The following is a 19,640-nucleotide window of genomic DNA, read 5'->3' as shown; positions in this document are numbered from 1 at the left end:
GCAACAGCACTAAATTTTAACATAAATGCAACAAAGAAGGAAGTAATTAAACATATTTTTAATCCATAAAGAGCAGCGTATCATAATGTAATGAATAATCACCATAAGAATAATAGATAATAAATTTACATATATATTATTTTCTTAAAAACTTTGACATACTAAAGCTATTAAAATACCTATGGGAAATTAAAGCATAAATTAATATTATTAAATTAAAAATACATCTTCTGAATACTTCCACTTAGCTTAGTTGCTTAGCTACAAAAATATCCTCATTCTAAACATTCTAAACATTAATTCTAAACATTAAGCCAAATGCAAAATCTCAGGCTGAGGTTTTAGAATATTAGTTGTTTTTAAGGATTTCCTGCCCTCCAGTGGTATCTGCCTTAATATTTTCATTGCACTTTTCAACGTTACAAAAAGAAGACACATCTTTTATACACTTACATTTTGAAATTATATCACATTGTATGGCAGCATCTAATTTTTCTTCCATTACAGGTTCACTCTCCGTTTGCATCCATGCATCACACATTGCAACCTGTAGAATGCAGTTATTATTGGTTATGTTTTGCAATGTATGTGCTGAATTACACTGAGACTGGAAACTGATATATATTAGTATTCATTGAGAACTGGTTAAAATTCTCATTTTGTTTATGAAATTTGGCATTGTTTTTAATAATCCTATCACATGGAAGTTTCTCCATGCTTTCTAAATGAAAATTATTAGTTGTTTCTTTGGTTTGATAGATCTCCTATTTGAAACTTCAATTTGATCCTCATCTTCAGATGGCTAAAAGAAATTTAGTAATTTTGCTGTTAATAATGCCTAAATTTTAAAAAATCATTTAAGCACTTCAAAGTAGACATTCTAAAAATTCACATTATAGAAAATTTCAAAAAAAGAAGAGACTTTGGCAGGTGGCAAATCAACCTAGATTTTTAATTTTTTTAAATCAAGGTTATGGATTTTTAAATAGCATGAGATAATAATTATCCTTATTAAAGATGCAAAAGCACAAAAAAGAGTAGATTTTTGTCTATTATTAGTCTTCCTACTCAGGTGACATCACCCTACTACCTTTTCACAGAGAGGAAATGAAATACAACATATACTCTTCAACTACTTAAAAAGAGTGAAGTAGAAGTATAACTTTGAAAGAAAAAGCTAACACATATAATTTGTTTTAATATTCACTGATTGAGTCATTAAGTCAAAAAAATATCTATATTGTATCTTTCATGGGCTCAGTCTCAAAAAAGACTCATTAAGAATGCTATCAGCTAACAGGAAATCAAATAGACAAAGGTTAAACAGCAATAAATATCAAAACTATTATATAAAAAATCAAATTCTAAGAACTTTTAATATGTCTAGATTTTAATTTAGTAGCTTAAATTTTTCAACTTCAAGAAAAATTTATCTTTTAATTACTGAACTAACCAAAATACTGTTTTAATAAAAATCTTATATAAAAGTTTTGATTATTCTAGCTAAAAATAAAAAGCAAAGTTAACATAAAAAAACCTAAAATGAGATATAGGCCTCAGCTGATTGGCACTGAAATAAGAAAAGTAAGCCCAAGAAACAGCATTAAAACTGGCTGGGGGGGCTTCCCTGGTGGCGCAGTGGTTGAGAATCCACCTGCCGATGCAGGGGACACGGGTTCGTGCCCCGGTCTGGGAAGATCCCACATGCCACGGAGCGGCTGGGCCCGTGAGCCATGGCCGCTGAGCCTGCGCGTCCGGAGCCTGTGCTCCGCAACGGGAGAGGCCACAACAGTGAGAGGCCCGCGTACTACAGAAAAAAAAAAAAAAAAAAAAAAAACTGGCGGGGCATAAATTAGAGGAAATAGGATCAGTACATTTATTTATTCAAGAAATAAATACTCAGCACTGCAATGTGAATGAAGCAGACATATTTGCTGCTCTCTACAGCACACACTCTTATGTGTGGAAATGATGTTAATCAAATAATTACACACAAGCATATGTAATTACAAGTTGAAAAAAGCATTATGAAGGGCAAGCATGAAGCACTTCAAGAGCATAATTAAGGGGCCTAATTTAGATTGAAAAGCCAAGGAGGGGCTTTCAAAAGAAGTGACATATTTAAACTGAGACCTATAGGATGAATAACAGTAAGGTAAGAAACAGAATATATAAATGTGCTGAAGCAGAAAAGAGACTTAATAAGCTAAGGAAGTGGAATGTCAGTATGTGTAAAGTGTGGTGAGAGAGGAATACTAGAAGTTGGAGATGTAGCCAGGGGCTAGATCACACATGGCCTGTCACTACTGAAAGCAGTTTAGATTCTAAAGTAAAACAGGAATCCATTGAATAAACATAGAAATAACATCATTCAGTTTGTTTTCAAAAGACCATGATGACTGTTAACTAGAGAAAAAGTGAGGCAAGAGTGGAAGTAGAGAGATCTCTTGGGCAACAACCATAATAGTTCAAGAACAAGATGATGGTACCTTAGATTAGGGTACTGACACCTAGTACCCTAGGTGAGAAGCAGATAAATATGCAATTTATTTTGGAGGTAGAATTGATTGGATCAAGTGAAGAAATGAATATGTTTAAGGAAGGCAGATGAGACAGAAAGAAATGCCAAACTAAATTTCTAGCATGAACAACTGAGTGGATAGAAAAGGTATCTACTAATATGGGAACTATCAGAAAAACTGATACCGGGAGATCAGGAGTGTTCAGTTTTTTGTCAAATATCCAAGAAGATATCCAATAAGAAATTGGACACCTAATTAAGGATCTAAAGTTATAAAGTTGAGAATTGTCATCAACAAGGTAATAGTATAAAAAAATCAATGGAGTATGTAACATCATCTAGAGTTTGGAGTGTAGGTTAAGAGAAGAATAGGCTCCTGAAGCAAACCCTAAACATTACAACATTTACATACAGGGAAGGGTAGAAGAGAAGTGGGCAAAGTAGCATTCAGAGAGGTATGCAGGGAACTAAGATAGTATCACAAAAGCAGAGAAAAAATGTTTCAAGAAAAGAAAATAATAATTTCTACTAATATTGTTAGAAATTCTTGTAAAATAAAAACTGAAAATTGTCCAATAAATTTGGCATCATTAGAGGTCATTGGTGTCCTTCCTCAGCAAGAGCAGTTTGGACAGCGAGCTAGAGACAAAAGGTAGATGAAATGAAGATAGAAGAATTAGTGGAGAATTCCATTTAAACATGATTTGTGAGAAACTCACTCAGAATATAATGCCATTCCAATTATTCAGATTACAGTTCCCACTCAGCATTAAACATGTCACTCCAATTATTCAGATTATATAGTATTTTATAGTTTTCTTCACGTAAGTCTTGAGACTTTCTTTTTGTGTGTATTATTGGTTGTTTTAGGTTTTCAATTATTGTGAATGGGTTCTTTTAAAAACTCTTTTAAAAGAAGAATGCATTTATCATATACACACATACCTCTCAGTAACAGTGGGTTTTGTAAATAACAATGAACACATTCATCATCTCATAAGCATGAATGAATGATGCTCACTTACATTTTAATTTACATTCTTCTTACATTTTTAATATTTTCACATTTTTGTTTACATTTATTTTCACTATTATCTCAACTATTTTTTTCAGAATGAAAAACTATTAGAAATACAAATCACTCTAAATTAGTATAGCATATATTAACAAGCAAAAAAAAAAAGCATAACTTACCATCTCTGAACTAGAAGTGAAACAACTATCTGCTGGCCTTGGGGAGCAATTGGTAGACTGACTACTCTGTGAAGAATCAAAATCTGAAAATAAAGATTTAATTTGTGAAGAATGGTACCTATTAATATGTACATAGGCAGAAGATAGCTGCTGGTAAATAAGTTTAGCTAACATACTATAGAGTATTTTAAAAGTTAAAATTTTGGATATGTGGCAGCTTGCATTTTTGACAGTGTATTATTGATTTATTCTATATGTAAAAGATGTGTATCTACAAGTAAAATGAGGGTACCTAACGTAAGGGAAGAAAGAAGAACAGAAGAAATTGAATTGATTTTTTTCCAATACAATGAACCATTTTTTATGAGCAAATAATTTAAAGTGTCAATCTGTAGGAAGGAGAAATAAGCCAAGTTAAGGTACCAGACATTTGCTAATTGAGTAAATGAAGTTTTATCACACAATCAAAACTGTATTTAACCTTTAATATGATTTCATAACTATAGAATCTTAAAGCCATTTATGAATTCAAAATAATATAAAAAAGATATATAATCTATTGAAATTTGATGGTGACTGTGACACTGTTAATTTTTTAAAAAGCTATGTGTAAAAAAACTCAAAGCATCCAGTATGTTATTCTTTCATTATCTGCCTAATGTGTTCTCTTATGATTACAAGTAAAGTTTAAAAATGGGCCTGAAAAGTAGGTCATGACTCCCTAGAATGCATAAATACTAGAGATCAACAGTAGCTGCAACCATTCCTCTTCTTGTTTGTGAAAATGAATTTGCTATCCAAAAAAAGAAAAAGAAAAAGGTAATGGAATGTGGTGCAACAACACATATTAAATCACATGTCCTCCCATAAACAACAGACCATGACTAGTATTCATACCTCAGATCAGATCTGATGTCTTCTGTAACAGAATCTAACCATCAGTCAGCTGAGAGGTAGAGAGAACTTAGGTAAATTCAGTTACCCTTAGTTCATCATTCTAGAAGGAATTTATACCCTCACAAAGCAGGTTCTCCTCAACAGTGGAAAGCAGAGAAAAGAAAAATGAACAGTAGGATTTTACTAACAACATGATCTAAGGGCATTTCCCCACAACAAGGTTCATTCAGTTCATAAGTATAGTAAACCCACAGTTATTAGTAGAGAAGACAAACGTCTGTTAAATGAATGTCTTACCTGTAACAGTGTAAGAAAGGATATGTAGATTAAAATGTAAATTCAACATTATTGAGTAATTACCTTATGTAAGTCACTTAGTAGTTTTTAAGAATATGTGGCCATAATGCTCAAAGTATTCAGACTCTTGAGATGGAGAAAAAGACATACATTTATTTTTTAAAAAATAGTCACAAAATTAGGCCCAACAATAGAAGTCATAGAAGGTACTAAAGTGGTAGAGACCTAAGTGTGATGAGCTCTAGGGAAAAAAGGTTTAGTGAAGAGTAATAGAGAAAGTACAAGATAAAGAATGGGTTTTGGAAGATGAATAAGCAATTTCCCAAAAGACAAGATGAAAAATAGCATATGGGATGGGGGAAAAGAAAGTGTAGAGGTGCACTTTAATACAAAATTAATTTTAGACTGTCTACCAGGGCATCTAATTGGGGATTAATTAAAGAAGGGTGAAACTATATGAAAGCAGATTGTTAGGAGATTAACTCAATAATCAAGTTATGAAGTGATGAGGATCTGCAATAAAACAGTGGGACTGCGTTGAAGAGGCAAGTGATTCAAATGCTTTATGAACTTAAATTTTTGTGAATCTGACATAACACTAATTCCAAAATCTGAGAAAGATTACACATGCACACACACATACATATTATAGGCCAATCTCACTTATAGGATCAATGCAAAAATTGTATATACATATTAAAACTTAAATTTAAAATTGAAGAACAAAAAAATTTAAAAATTAAATAGAATAGTGAACTTAATCATAATTCATCATGACTTGGTGGGATTTATTTTAGGAATGCTAGAATGGTCCATATCACAAAATCCATTAGCAAAATTCACAATTTTAAGAGATCTACACCACAATGAGATATCACATCACACCCATTAAGATGGCTACTTATTGAAAAAAAAAAAGCAAAATAACGTGTTGGCACTGAACTGGAGGAGTTGGAACCCTAGTGCGCTATTCGTGGGAATGTAGAATGGTGTAGCTGATATGGAAAACTATGAATTGTTCTTCAAAAATTTAAAAACAGAACTTCCATATGATCCAGCAATCCCATTTCTAGGGATATATCCAAAAGAATTGAAAACAGAATCTTGAAGAGATATTTGCACACCCATGTTCATTGCAGAATTATAATAACCAAGAGATGGAAGCAACCTAAATGTCTATCGACAAAAGAATGGATACAGAAAATGTGGTTTACACATACTATGGAATATTATTCAGCATTATAAAAGAAGGAAATCCTGTTGTATGCTACAACATGGATGAACCTTGAAGACATTATAAGTGAAATGTCACAAAAATAAATATTGTATGATTACATAAAATATTTGTATATTGTATGATTACACTTATATTCAAACTCATAGAAACAGAATAGTGGTTGTCAGAGGCTGGGGGGAAGGAGAGGTATACTGTACCCTTTGAAATTGTTGGAAGGGTGAATTTTATGTTATGTGTTTTGGGGTACAAAAAAAGATATATGAGGGAAAGATAATAATCATTTCTACAGATGCCAATAATCACTCTTCCCCAAATTACTAATTGCCTCAAAATCACCTCTAAAAAAGCTCTCAATAAAACAATCAACACATACGTGCCTAAGTCCAAAATCCAGACTCTTACTTAATGTAGAAACATGGGGTGTACATTCACACTAAAGTAGCAACAAAAACAACGAAAAGTACCTACAGCTAAATCTAATAAAGGACATGCAGAATCTACTTGAGGAAAACAAAGTGCATAAAGGCATTTAAAACAACTATTAAAGATATAAAATTAGACTGAATTAATAAAAAGGCATCCTTATTCTTACATAGGGCTACTCAACATCATTAGGATGACAATTCACACTTAATTAATGTATACATTTAGTACTTTCCCAATAAAAATTGAAACATTTCCTTGGCAGGACTTCCCCAGTGGTCCAGTGGTTAAGACTCTGTGCTTCCACTGTAGGGGGCGCAGGTTTGATACCTGGTCGGAGAACTAAGATCCCGCATGCCAAGCAGTGCGCCCCCCCCAAAAAAAAAACATTTCTGTGAAGTTACACAAGTTGATTTTAAAGTTTACATGTAAAATTAATCAAAAATAGCCAGAAAAAAATTCTTTAAAAAGTGCAAAGGGAGGTGGAACTCTTAGAAATTAAACATAGCATAAAGTAATCATAATAAAAATAATGTGATATTAGCACATGAAGATTAGGAAAGATCAATGGAATGGTAAAGAAAGCCCCAGAACAGATTGAAGTATATATGGAAAGTTGATATATAAAAAGGTAGTATTAACAAATACCTAGGGAAAAGATGCATTTTTAAAAACTTGAATCAGGATAAACTCCTAAAACAGGATAAACTCTAAGTGCAAAAATATAAAATCATACTAATACTAGAAGAAAATGTAAGTGAATTCATTTGCAACCAGGGAGTGTAAAGAGTCTTCCTAATTAAATCCAAAGGTATAAAAGAAAAGGTTGATAATATTAGCTACATAAAAAATGTTAAGCCTTTTGCAAAGCAGGAGACACCATAAGCAAAGTAAAAACAGACAAAACAAATCAAAAATTAATAATAAACCAGGAGAAAATATTTGTGACACATTACAAAGACCTAAATCTCTTTAATATTAATATATAAAGAGCTCTTAAATATCAACAAAAAGATGTAAGAACTCAATGGGCCTAAAGACATGAATGGAGAGTTCACAGAAAAAAAATCACAAATAGCCATTACACTTTTTTTTTTTTTTTTTTGCGGTATGCGGGCCTCTCACTGTTGTGGCCTCTCCCGTTGCGGAGCACAGGCTCCGGACGCACAGGCCCAGCGGCCATGGCTCACGGGCTTAGTTGCTCCGCGGCATGTGGGATCTTCCCGGACCAGGGCACGAACCTGTGTCTCCTGCATCGGCAGGCGGATTCTCAACCACTGCGCCACCAGGGAAGCCCGCATTACACATTTTTAAAAGATGCTCAACTGCACTCATAGAAAAAGTGCAAACTGAAACTTCTATCTATATATCTTTATAAGATTCACAAAAATTCCTAAGTTTGACCACGATCCCTGTTGGTGAGGCTGTGGAATAAAAAGCACATTTCTGATAGGATTACAAAATGATGCAATGGGGAATTTGGCAATTTCTGTCAAAATCAAATTTTGGCAATAACTATCAAAAAAAAAACCCCACATTGTATCTCCTCTTTGATTCAGCAATCCCACTTCTAGAAATTACCCTGAAAATGTACCTCCACAATTAAGAAATATGTGCTCAAAGTTGTTCACTGCACATTGTTTGTAAGAAAGAGATACTTGAAACAACCTAAATGTCCACCAACAGGGCACTGACTGAGTAAACTATAGATCATCCACATAATAGATAACTAAATGGGCATAAATAAAGGATGAATAAATATCCAGTACTAATATGAGGAAATCTACAGAAAATTTATTAAATAAATCCATTTAATTCATCTATAAAATATACTGTATTAAATACAATATCCCACATTACATTTAGAGTGAAAAGAGCAGGGAACTAAAACACACATCTATGTGCATTTATACACATCAGGCTTTATTTAGAAAAAAAGTCCACTGGAATGATAAACAATAAACCAACAAAAAATAGCTACTCATATGAGGCAGAAGGAAATAGGGCAGACAGGAGAGGGATAGAAACCAAATTAATGCTTTACATATTAAAAAAATTAATTTAAAATGGAAAAAGTCCATAAAGATTTCTAGGTATCCCAACAGACTAGATATGTGGAAAAATCATTCTATCGCAAAATATCTAAAAAGTTCCAGAAAGTGCTGTCAATAAAAAGACAATATAGAATAAAAAGACCACTCAAATATGAAATATCTGCTACAAAGGAGTCTACAAGCAATTTGAATCTAGGATATATAAAAGGTATAAAGGACATAGATATACAAAAGACACATCCCATAAAGAAAGCCAAGCTTCCTAAAAGAAACATGGACAATGGACATGAAGGACATTTCACAGATGAAATATGGGTGGCCAATGAGCCTAATCAATAATGGGAAATATAAATTGAAATTGCAATGAGATATCACATTGCCAACAATGCTAAAAAGCTGACCCAGTGTTAGTGAGACTATGTAACAGCTAAGACTCTTTACCTATTGCTAGTGGGAGTTTAAACTGGCACATCTACTTTGGAAAACAATTTTGCATTACCTAGAAGAGTGCATATCACATGAATTAGCCAATTCTACTTCTAGAATTATATCCTAGAAGAAACTTTTATACATGTGTGCCTGGAGAAATGTCAAAAATTGTCAAAGTAGCATTGTTTGTCATAGCAAAATATTAAAAACAACTCAATCTTTGTCAGAAGATGCATACATAGATTGTGCTACATTCACACAATAGAAGGCTATATAGGAGAAAACAAATGATGAACTGTATTAGAGTCACAAGTGTCAGGGTGATTGAACCTCAAAACATATTACTGGGTGAACAAAAAGTAAGTTGCAGAAAAATGTATAGAGTGCCTCAGTTTGTTGCAGAAAGCTCAAAAGAAGCAGTTGGAAAAGTCTATATGTGCTATCACAAAAATAAATTCAGGAAAAGACTTACCACTAGGGGGCAGGATAGGAAATGCAATTGAGAAGATATTCAAAAGTACTGATTATGTATTATCTCTTAAACTACTATACAAACTAAGTACAAAGTATCTGTTTATTATTCAGTAAGTTGTACATATGTATTACGTATATTCATCATGTATAACATTTTATAGAAGATAAAATTAATTTTAAAGAGCCAATTACATTATTAATATATTCTAAGATACTTATAAAATATATTTGCTGGCAAAACTCTAAAAAACCTTAAAATTTAACTAATTTCTGTTAAAATGTTGTTTTTTAAAAGAATAAAATTCACTTACATTTATACTGACAGGTTTTCCTAGTAGATGTTATCCCACCTTTTAAAGAACACATTCCTCCTTCTTCCATCAGAATCTAGAAGAAAAACAAAATTTTAACAACTCCAAAGAATATAAAATAATACCTACTTATAGTTCCTTTTTAACCACACCAATTCATCTTACAGCATTCTTCTTTCATATGACTTTAATTCAACTAAGATGATTTTAAAATCACAAAGAAAAATTTGCCTGTGATGAACAATAAAATGAAATTGAAATTGGTTTAGAAACAGCAAGCAACAGAATAGACATTTACCAAGAAATAAATTATTGACAAAAAGGAAAGGCTTCAGGTAACCTTAGCAAATGTAGTTGAAAAAAGACAAAGATATTAAAGCAATTTGAAGATCTATTCTATTATTCTCTTTCTAATTTCTTAAGATGTATATCAGTTCATTTACTTTCAGGTTTTCTAAATAAGAAAAGCTCTTAGAGGTAAAAATTTTCTGTATAACACACCACTGGCTTTGATTTTCATCAATTTCTATGTAATTTGCATTTTCTTTCGATTTTTTTCTTTTTCATTGTTAAACCCACAGTGTTTCTTAATTTCCAAGAAGGTAATGGAGGTTAAACACCTTTTGTTGTTGCTGTTGATTACTACTTTAATGATTTTTTACTAGAGAATGTGGCTATGAATCTCTCCATAGATAAATCTTAGAGTTTTTTCATGGCTTATTATTATATATGAATTATGTTTATAAATGTACCATGGATTCATAGAAAATAAATATTCTCTGTTGGTGGGATACAGTTTTTTAGATAGATAGGTAGTATAAAAGAGAAACTGTCTGGCTGCTCAATCAAACCTGTTTCCCCTTCCTCTTAGGCATACAGCTAAACTACATTTCCTAGCCTCCCTTGCAGCTGGTTTGAACAAGTGATTTATGTTCTTGTCATTGGCAAATATGGTGCAGACCACTACCAGTCTTGGTCTATAAAAATTTTCTCCATAATCCTCCACTTCCTTTTCCCTCTGATATCAACATACAGTGCAAACATGGAAAGCTACCAGTTAAAAGACAGCTGAGTCCCTACCAGCTAGGGATCCTGAATAACTTTATAGAGCAGAGCCTCTTCTCTAACCCCATTATTCAACCATTTAAGAAGTATTGTATGTTCAGAGGGAAGACAGCAGAAGCAAGAAGAACTACAATCCTGCAACCTGTGGAACAAAAACCACATTCACAGAAAGATAGACAAGATGAAAAGGGAGAGGGCTATGTACCAGATGAAGGAACAAGATAAAACCCCAGAAAAACAACTAAATGAAGTGGAGATAGGCAACCTTACAGAAAAAGAATTCAGAATAACGATAGTGAAGATGATCCACGAGCTCAGAAAAAGAATGGAGGCAAAGATCAAGAAGATGCAAGAAATGTTTAACAAGAATCTAGAAGAATTAAAGAACAAACAAACAGATGAACAATACAATAGCTGAAATGAAAAATACACTAGAAGGAATCAAAAGCAGAATAACTAAGGCAGAAGAAGGGATAAGTGACCTGGAAGACAGAATGGTAGAATTCACTGCTGAGGAACAGAATAAAGAAAAAAGAATGAAAAGAAATGAGGACAGCCTAAGAGACCTCTGGGACAACATTAAACTCAACAACATTCACATTACAGGGGTCCCAGAAGGAGAAGAGAGAGAGAAAGGACCCGAGAAAATATTTGAAGAGATTATAGTTGAAAATTTCCCTAACATGGGAAAGGAAATAGCCACCCAAGTCCAGGAAGTGCAGAGAGTTCCATACAGGAAAAACCCAAGGAGAAACACACCAAGACACATAGTAATCAAATTGGCAAAAATTAAAGACAAAGTATTGAAAGCAGCAAGGGAAAAAGGACAAATAACATACAAGGGAGCTCCCATAAGGTTAATAGCTAATTTCTCAGCAGAAATTCTACAAGCCAGAAGGGAGTCACATCATATACTTAAAGTGATGAAAGGGAAGAACCTACAACCAAGATTACTCTACCTGGCAAGGACCTCATTCAGATTCGATGGAGAAATTAAAAGCTTTACAGACAAGCAAAAGCTAAGAGAACTCAGCAACACCAAACCAGCTCTACAACAAATGCTAAAGGAACTTCTCTAAGTGGAAAACACAAGAGAAGAAAAGGACCTACAAAAAACAAACCCAAAACAATTTAGAAATGGTAATAGGAACATACGTACTGATAATTACCTTAAACATGAATGGATTAAATGCTCCAACCAAAAGACACAGACTCACTGAATGGATACAAAAACAAGAACCATATATATGCTGTATACAAGAGACACACTTCAGATCTAGGGACACATTCAGACTGAAACTGAGAGGATGGAAAAAGATATTCCTGGCAAATGGAAATCAAAAGAAAGCAGGAGTAGCAATACTCATATCAGAAAAAATAGACTTTAAAATAAAGAATGTTACAAGAGACAAGGAAGGACACTACATAAAGATCAAGGGATCCATCCAAGAAGAAGATATAACAATTATAAATATATAAGCACCCAACATGGGAGCACCTCAATACATAAGGCAACTGCTCACAGCTATGAAAGATGAAATTGACAGTAACACAATAATAGTGGGGGACTTTCGCACCTCACTTACACCAATGGACAGATAATCCAAAATGAAAATAAATAAGGAAACACTTTACATGACACAATAGACCAGATGGATTTAATTGATATTTCCAGGACATTCCATCCCCAAACAGCAGATTACATTTTCTTCTCAAGTGCGCACAGAACGTTCTCCAGGATAGATCACATCTTGGGTCACAAATCAAGGCTCAGTAAATTTAAGAAAACTGAAATAATATCAAGCATCTTTTCTGACCACAACGCTATGAGATTAGAAATCAATTACAGGGAAAAAAACGTAAAAAACACAAACACATGGAGGCGAAACAATACGTTACAAAATAACCAAGAGGTCACTGGAGAAATCAAAGAGGACATCAAAAAATACCTAGAGACAAATGACAGTGAAAACACGACGACCCAAAGCCCATGGGATGCAGCAAAAGCAGTTCTAAGGGGGAAGTTTATAGCTATACAAGCCTACCTCAAGAAACAAGAAAGATCTTAAATAAACAATCTAACCGTACACCTAAAGGAACTAGAGAAAGAACAAACAAACCCAAAGTTAGCAGAAGGGAAGAAATCGTAAAGATCAGAGCAGAAATAGATGAAATAGAAACAACAAAAACAATAGCAAAGATCAATAAAACTAAAACATGGCTCTTTGAGAAGATAAATTTGATAAACCATTAGCCAGATTCATCAAGAAAAAGAGGGAGAGGACTCAAATCAATAAAATTAGAAATGAAAAAGAAGTTAGAACAGACACCGCAGAAATACAAAGCATCTTAAGAGACTACTACAAGCAACCCTATGCCAATAAAATGGACAACCAGGAAGAAATGGACAAATTCTTAGAAAGGTATAACCTTCCAAGACTGAACCAAGAAATAGAAAATATGAACAGACCAATCACAAGTAATGAAATTGAAATGGCGATTAAAAATCTTCCAACAAACAAAAACCCAGGACCATATGGCTTCACAGGTGAATTCTATCAAACATTTAGAGAAGAGCTAACACACACCCGTCTCAAACTCTTCCAAAAAATTGCAGAGGAAGGAACACTCCCAAACTCATTCTATGAGGCCACCATCACCCTGATACCAAAACCAGACAAAGATACTACAAAAAAAACCAAAATTACAGATCAATATCACTGATGAATAGAGACACAAAAATCCTCAAAAAATACTAGCAAACAGAATCCAACAACACACTAAAAGGATCATGTACCATGATCAAGTGGAATTTATCCCAGGAATGCAAGAATTCTTCAATATATGCAAATCAATGTGATACACCATATTAACAAATTGAAGAATAAAAACCATATGATCATCTCAGTAGATGCAGAAAAAGCTTTTGACAAAATTCAGTACCCATTCATGATAAAAACTCTCCAGAAAGTGGGCATAGAGGGAACCTACCTCAACATAATTAAGGCCATATATGACAAACTCACAGCCAACATTGTTCTCCATGGTGAAAAACTGAAACCATTTCTTCTAAGATGAGGAACAAGATAAGGTTGCTTACTCTCACCACTATCATTCAACACAGTTTTGGAAGTTTTAGCCACAGCAATCAGAGAAGAAAAAGAAAGAAAAGGAATCCAAATCAGAAAACAAGCCCACAGTAAACATCATTCTCAACTGCGAAAAACTGAAAGTATCTTAGAGGACTAAGATCAGGAACAAGACAAGGATGTCCACTCTCACCACTATTCAATATAGTTTTGGAAGTCCTAGCCATGGCAATCAGAGAAAAAAAAGAAATAAAAAGGAATACAAATTGGAAAAGAAGAAGTAAAACTGTCACTGTTTGCAGATGACATATACTATACATAGAGAATCCTAAAGATGCCACCAGAAAACTACTAGAGCTAAACAATGAATTTGGTAAAGTTGTAGGATACAAAATTAATGCACAGAAATCTCTTGTATTCCTATACACTAATGATGAAAAATCTGAAAGAAAAATTAAGGAAACACTCCCATTCACCATTGCAACAAAAAGAATAAAATACCTAGGAATAAACCTACCTAGGGAGACAAAAGACCTGTATGCAGAAAACTATAAGACACTGATTAAAGAAATTAAAGATGATACCAATAGATGGAGAGATATACCATGTTCTTGGATTGGAAGAATCAATATTGTGAAAATGACTATACTACTCAAAGCAATCTACAGATTCAATGCAATCCCTATCAAACTACCAGTGGCATTTTTTACAGAACTAGAACAAAAAATCTTAAAATTTGTATGGAGACACAAAAGACCCCAAAAGCCAAAGAGGTCTTGAGGGAAAAAAATTGGAGCTGGAGGAATCAGACTCCCTGACTTCAGAGTATACTACAAAGCTACAATAATCAAGACAACATGGTACTGACACAAAAACAGAAATATAGATCAGTGGAACAGGATAGAAAGACCAGAGATAAACCCACCCACCTATGGTCAATTAATCTATGACAAAGGAGGCAAGGATATACACTGAAGAAAAGACAGTCTCTTCAATAAGTAGTTCTGGGAAAACTGTACAGCTACATGTAAAAGCATGAAATTAGAACACTCCCTAACACCATACACAAAAATAAACTCAAAATGGATTTGAGACCTAAATGTAAGACCAGACACTATAAAACTCTTAGAGGAAAACATAGGAAGAACACTCTTTGACATAAATCACAGCAAGACCTTGATCTACCTCCTAGAGTAATGGAAATAAAAAGAAAAATAAACAAATGGGACCTAATGAAACTTCAAAGCTTTTGCAAAGCAAAGGAAACTACAAACAAGATGAAAAGACAACCATCAGAATGGGAGAAAATATTTGCAAACGAATCAACGGTCAAAGGATTAATCTCCAAAATATACAAACAGCTCATGCAGCTCAATATTAATAAAACAAATCCAATCCAAAAATGGGCAGAAGACCTAAATAGACATTTCTCCAAAGAAGACATACAGATGGCCAAGAAGCACGTGAAAAGCTGCTCAACATCACTAATTATTAGCGAAATGCAAATCAAAGCTACAATGAGTTACCACCTCACACCACTTAGAATGGGCATCATCAGAAAATCTACAAACAACAAACGCTGGAGAGGGTGTGAAGAAAAGGGAACCCTCTTGCACTGTTGTTGGGAATGTAAATTGATATAGCCACTATGGAGAACAGTATGGAGGGTTCCTCAAAAAACTAAAAATAGAATTACCATATGACCCAGTAATCTCAGGGCATATACCCTGAGAAAACCATCACTCAAAAAGACACATGCACCCCAGTGTTCATTGCAGCACTATTTACAATAGCCAGGTCATGGAAGCAACCTAAATGCCCATCAACAGACGAATGGATAAAGAAGATGTGGTACATATATACAATGGAATATTACTCAGCCATAAAAAGGAAGGAAATTGGGTCATTTGTAGAGATGTGGATGAATCTACAGACTGTCATATAGAGTGAAGTCAGAAAGAGAAAAACTAATTGTATGTTAACGCATATATGTGGAACCTAGAAAAATGGTACAGATGAACCAGTTTGCAGGGCAGACATTTAGACACAGATGTAGAGAACAAACGTATGGACACCAAGAGGGGAAAGTGGCAGGGGGTGGGGGGGGTGTGTGATGAATTGGGAGATTGGGATTGACGTGTATACACTGATGTGTATAAAATAGATGACTAATAAGAACATGCTGTATTAAAAAAAAAAAGTATTGTATGCTCAATCCTTAAAACATTCAAGTCTCAAACTTGTACCAGGAACCCACAAGCTGGGAAAGCTACACAGACCCCAAGGTAGACATATACTACAATGCCAACTTCAGATCTTTTGACAGAAAAACAGAAAAAGAGCAGCCCAAATAGAAAAAAAAAAAAAAAAATGAATTATTCAAGGAATTTAAGGAATTTCCCCCATTCTCTAGGTTCAGCAAGCCTTCACAATGCCTTCGCAGCAGGATTTCATAATTGGTATGGATCAATAACTTTTTAGATCCTCTTCTTCTCTTCTCTAAATGGGCATTTATTGCATTTATACTGTCCCTAATACTATATATATTATATATATATATATATCTTTTGCTATCTTTTTATTTTCAACCTTTATTATTATGTTCTACATTTCTTGAAAAATATGTAGAGATATTCATCTCCTCAATTTGATATTCCTCTAATCTTGATAAGAAACACCAGCCCTCTAATAAAATTTAATATATGGCTAAGCAGGATTCATTCCTTACATTTTCATTTATTGTTTATGTAGAAGTGTTCTCATTTTTTCTCACCTTGATCAGGTTTCCTAGTGTGACATCCCCACCCTCTTGCATTCTGAAGTTCTTCCATGTGTCTCCATTTCTCTAGTGATTATTCTCCCATTTTAAACAATCATATTTAAACTGTATTCCTCTACTATTTTAAAATTAAATAAGTTGCAGTTAAAGATGGCAATGTAGAGGGATCCTGAACTCACCTTCTCCCATGGACACACTGAATCTACAGCTACACACAGAACAATTTCTTCTAAAAGAACCGCCCCCCCAAAAAACGCCAACTAGCCAAGAGGCTCACACACACTGGCCAAATTAGAAAAAACCCACATTGAAACAAGTAGGACAAGCTGAGACTCAATCTCAGATTATGCTGAGACACCATAAACCCCACTCCAGTTGCAGCAACCCACAATCAGGAAGGAACTTATTACAAGTTTTTCCATGAAGAGCTAATGGTTCGAACCTTATATTTGGTTCCTGAACTTCTAAGACCTGCAACTGAGAGATGAGCCTCCCAAATATCAAGATTTGAAAGCCAGTGAAGCCTTTGTCCATGAGATCTGCAAGACTATAGCAAACTGAGAAACAGTTCTCAGTGTTTGCACAAGCTCCACAAGACTACTCCCCAGGGCCTAGAGCAGAGGTAGCCCACTGACATACCCAATCTTTCTGTGAAAGAAGCCTATTAGTTTATCTTCAGAGATGTGACCTGAACAGAAGGCTTCTAATTAAACTCATATCTAAGAGCAGACTGTAGTCCTCTCCAGAGACCTCAGAGTCTAGGCACTATCTTCATGCTCTCCCTCTGCCTTGCTCCCAGAGATGAGCCTGTACACACATCTGTGCCCCAGTTTTTGTGGTTTCTACCCCTTGTCTGCCTTGCTCTGGTAGCCAATGGGTCTTACATTCGTAGGTCCTATAGCACTATAACAAATGAAGAAAGAATTCTTAACCAGTTATTCCCCCAGGGCACAGCACAGAGGTAGCAGACTGAAACATACCTCGAACGTTTCCGTGAGAGAGGCTTATTTGCTTATCTTAAATCTTCAGCCTTAGGAACACGCTTTTTATTTGACACACATTTAGAGACAGACTGAAATACTTGTCAAAGACCACAGAGACCAGCAGGTGCCATCTTTGCGCTTTCCCTCTGCGTTATTCTAGGTTGTCACAAAGAATGTCACTTGTTAAATCAGTAAACAAGGGATGTTGCAGCCATCAAGCCATCAGCTACTGCAGCCTCCTCAACCCCCTGCAACCACAGGTGCACCCTGAGGGATTCAGGATGGAGAAAATAGGATACTGGACCTAGACAGTTAAGGTGCATATCAAAGGAATGATTTCAGTAAGCCCAGACACTTGCATCTTCCCCCACATAGAAAAGTGCTATATTATTAACTTGAGATGTCTGGTTTTTCTTTAATTAACAGTAATCCTTTGATGTTCTGACTGTTTGTTGTTTGTTTTTGCAAAAACTCCTATATATCCTGGCTCTTCCCTTACCTCTTAGGAACAGTTCCTCAGAGCTATCTGGGAGGCTGTCCCCTGGGCTTAAGTCCTCAGTATGCCTGCCAAATAAAACATAATTCTCAGTTTTTAGGTTGTGCATTTTTTTCAGTTGACATTGGTATCTCCCAGAAAAGAGTCTGTGCACACATCTGGCACCCTGACTTTTGAGGCTGCTGCCCAAAGGACACAACCCTTGATAGCCTGGCTCTGGTGGTCAGCAGCACTTGTTTTCACAGGTTCAATGGGATGGTAGCAAACAAAGAAACAGTTCTCAACTGGCTATCACACCAGGTCTCAGAGCAGAGGGAGCAGAAGGCAATTCCCATCTTAAAGTTTTCTCATGGAAGAGGTATATTTGTGTACTTTAAAAGCTGTTGGCTAAGGGTCCAGCTTCCAATGAGACTAAATCTATGTTTTAACTGAGATCTTCCCCTTTAGGAACCTGGTGGTTTGGGCACACCCTCAACTGGGAGCCACTAAAAATGAACTAGGTTGCTTGGACAATCACAAAGGTTTGAGAGACAACAAAGACCTAGGGTGAGGTCGAAACACAGTGATCATCCCCTGCATGTGGCCACTCCTTCAAGACTAGGAGAGGTAGCTGTTTTCTCTAATGCATATAAACCAACAAAGAGTATCAAGGAAAATGAGGAAAGAAGAATATTTTCCAGATGAAAGAAAAAGATAAAGCCTCAGAAGAAGACCTTAATGAAATGGAGATAAACAATTTAGCTTATACCTTACAAAATAAGTCATAAAACTGCTCACTGAGGTCAGGAGATCAGCACATGAGCTAAGTGAGAATTTCAACAAAGAAACAAAATATAAGAAAATACCAAACAAATCAGAGCTGAAGAATACAATAACTGAACTGAAAAATACAAAAGAAAGGTTCAACAGAAGACCAGATTAAGCTGAAGAAGTGATCAGAAGACTCAAAATAAGGCAAAGGAATTCATCAAATCAGAGTAGCAAAAAAAAATAAAGGAGTGAAAATAGCGTAAGGGACTTACGGGACAATATCAAGTGGACCAATATTCACATTATAGGGGTCCAAAAATGAAAAGAAAAAGAAAAAAGGGCGGAAAACTGGTTTGAAAAAATTATGGCCAATAAATTCCCTAACGTGGGGAAGGAAACATCCCTCCAGATCCAAGAAGACAATAAAGTTCCAAATAAGATGAATCCAAAGAGACTCTTAACCAGGACACATTATAATTAACTTATCAAAAGTTAAAAACAAGGAGACAGTCTTAAAAGCAGCAAGAGAAAAACTACATGTTAAGTATAAGGGAACCCTCATAAGACTATCAGCAGGTTTTTCAGCGTAAACTTTGCAGTCCAGAAAGGAGTGGCACAATATATTCAAACTGCAGGAAGAA

General features: G+C 34.7%; 1 protein-coding gene across 1 annotated transcript in view; it reads right to left on the bottom strand.

The window, feature by feature from the left end:
• Window positions 1–349: 349 nt before the first annotated feature.
• REDIC1 (regulator of DNA class I crossover intermediates 1) overlaps window positions 350–19,640 on the bottom strand; it is a 57,686-nt gene continuing 38,395 nt past the window's right edge. The window contains 5 exon segments of the mRNA XM_059082265.1: window positions 350–608; window positions 610–754; window positions 757–802; window positions 3,716–3,798; window positions 9,850–9,913. Coding sequence (XP_058938248.1) covers window positions 350–608; window positions 610–754; window positions 757–802; window positions 3,716–3,798; window positions 9,850–9,913 — 597 coding nt within the window.

The sequence above is a fragment of the Kogia breviceps genome, chromosome 12, assembly GCF_026419965.1.
Source record: "Kogia breviceps isolate mKogBre1 chromosome 12, mKogBre1 haplotype 1, whole genome shotgun sequence".
In the NCBI taxonomy this organism is placed as follows: domain Eukaryota; kingdom Metazoa; phylum Chordata; class Mammalia; order Artiodactyla; family Physeteridae; genus Kogia; species Kogia breviceps.
This window is presented reverse-complemented; position numbering and strand designations above follow the sequence as displayed.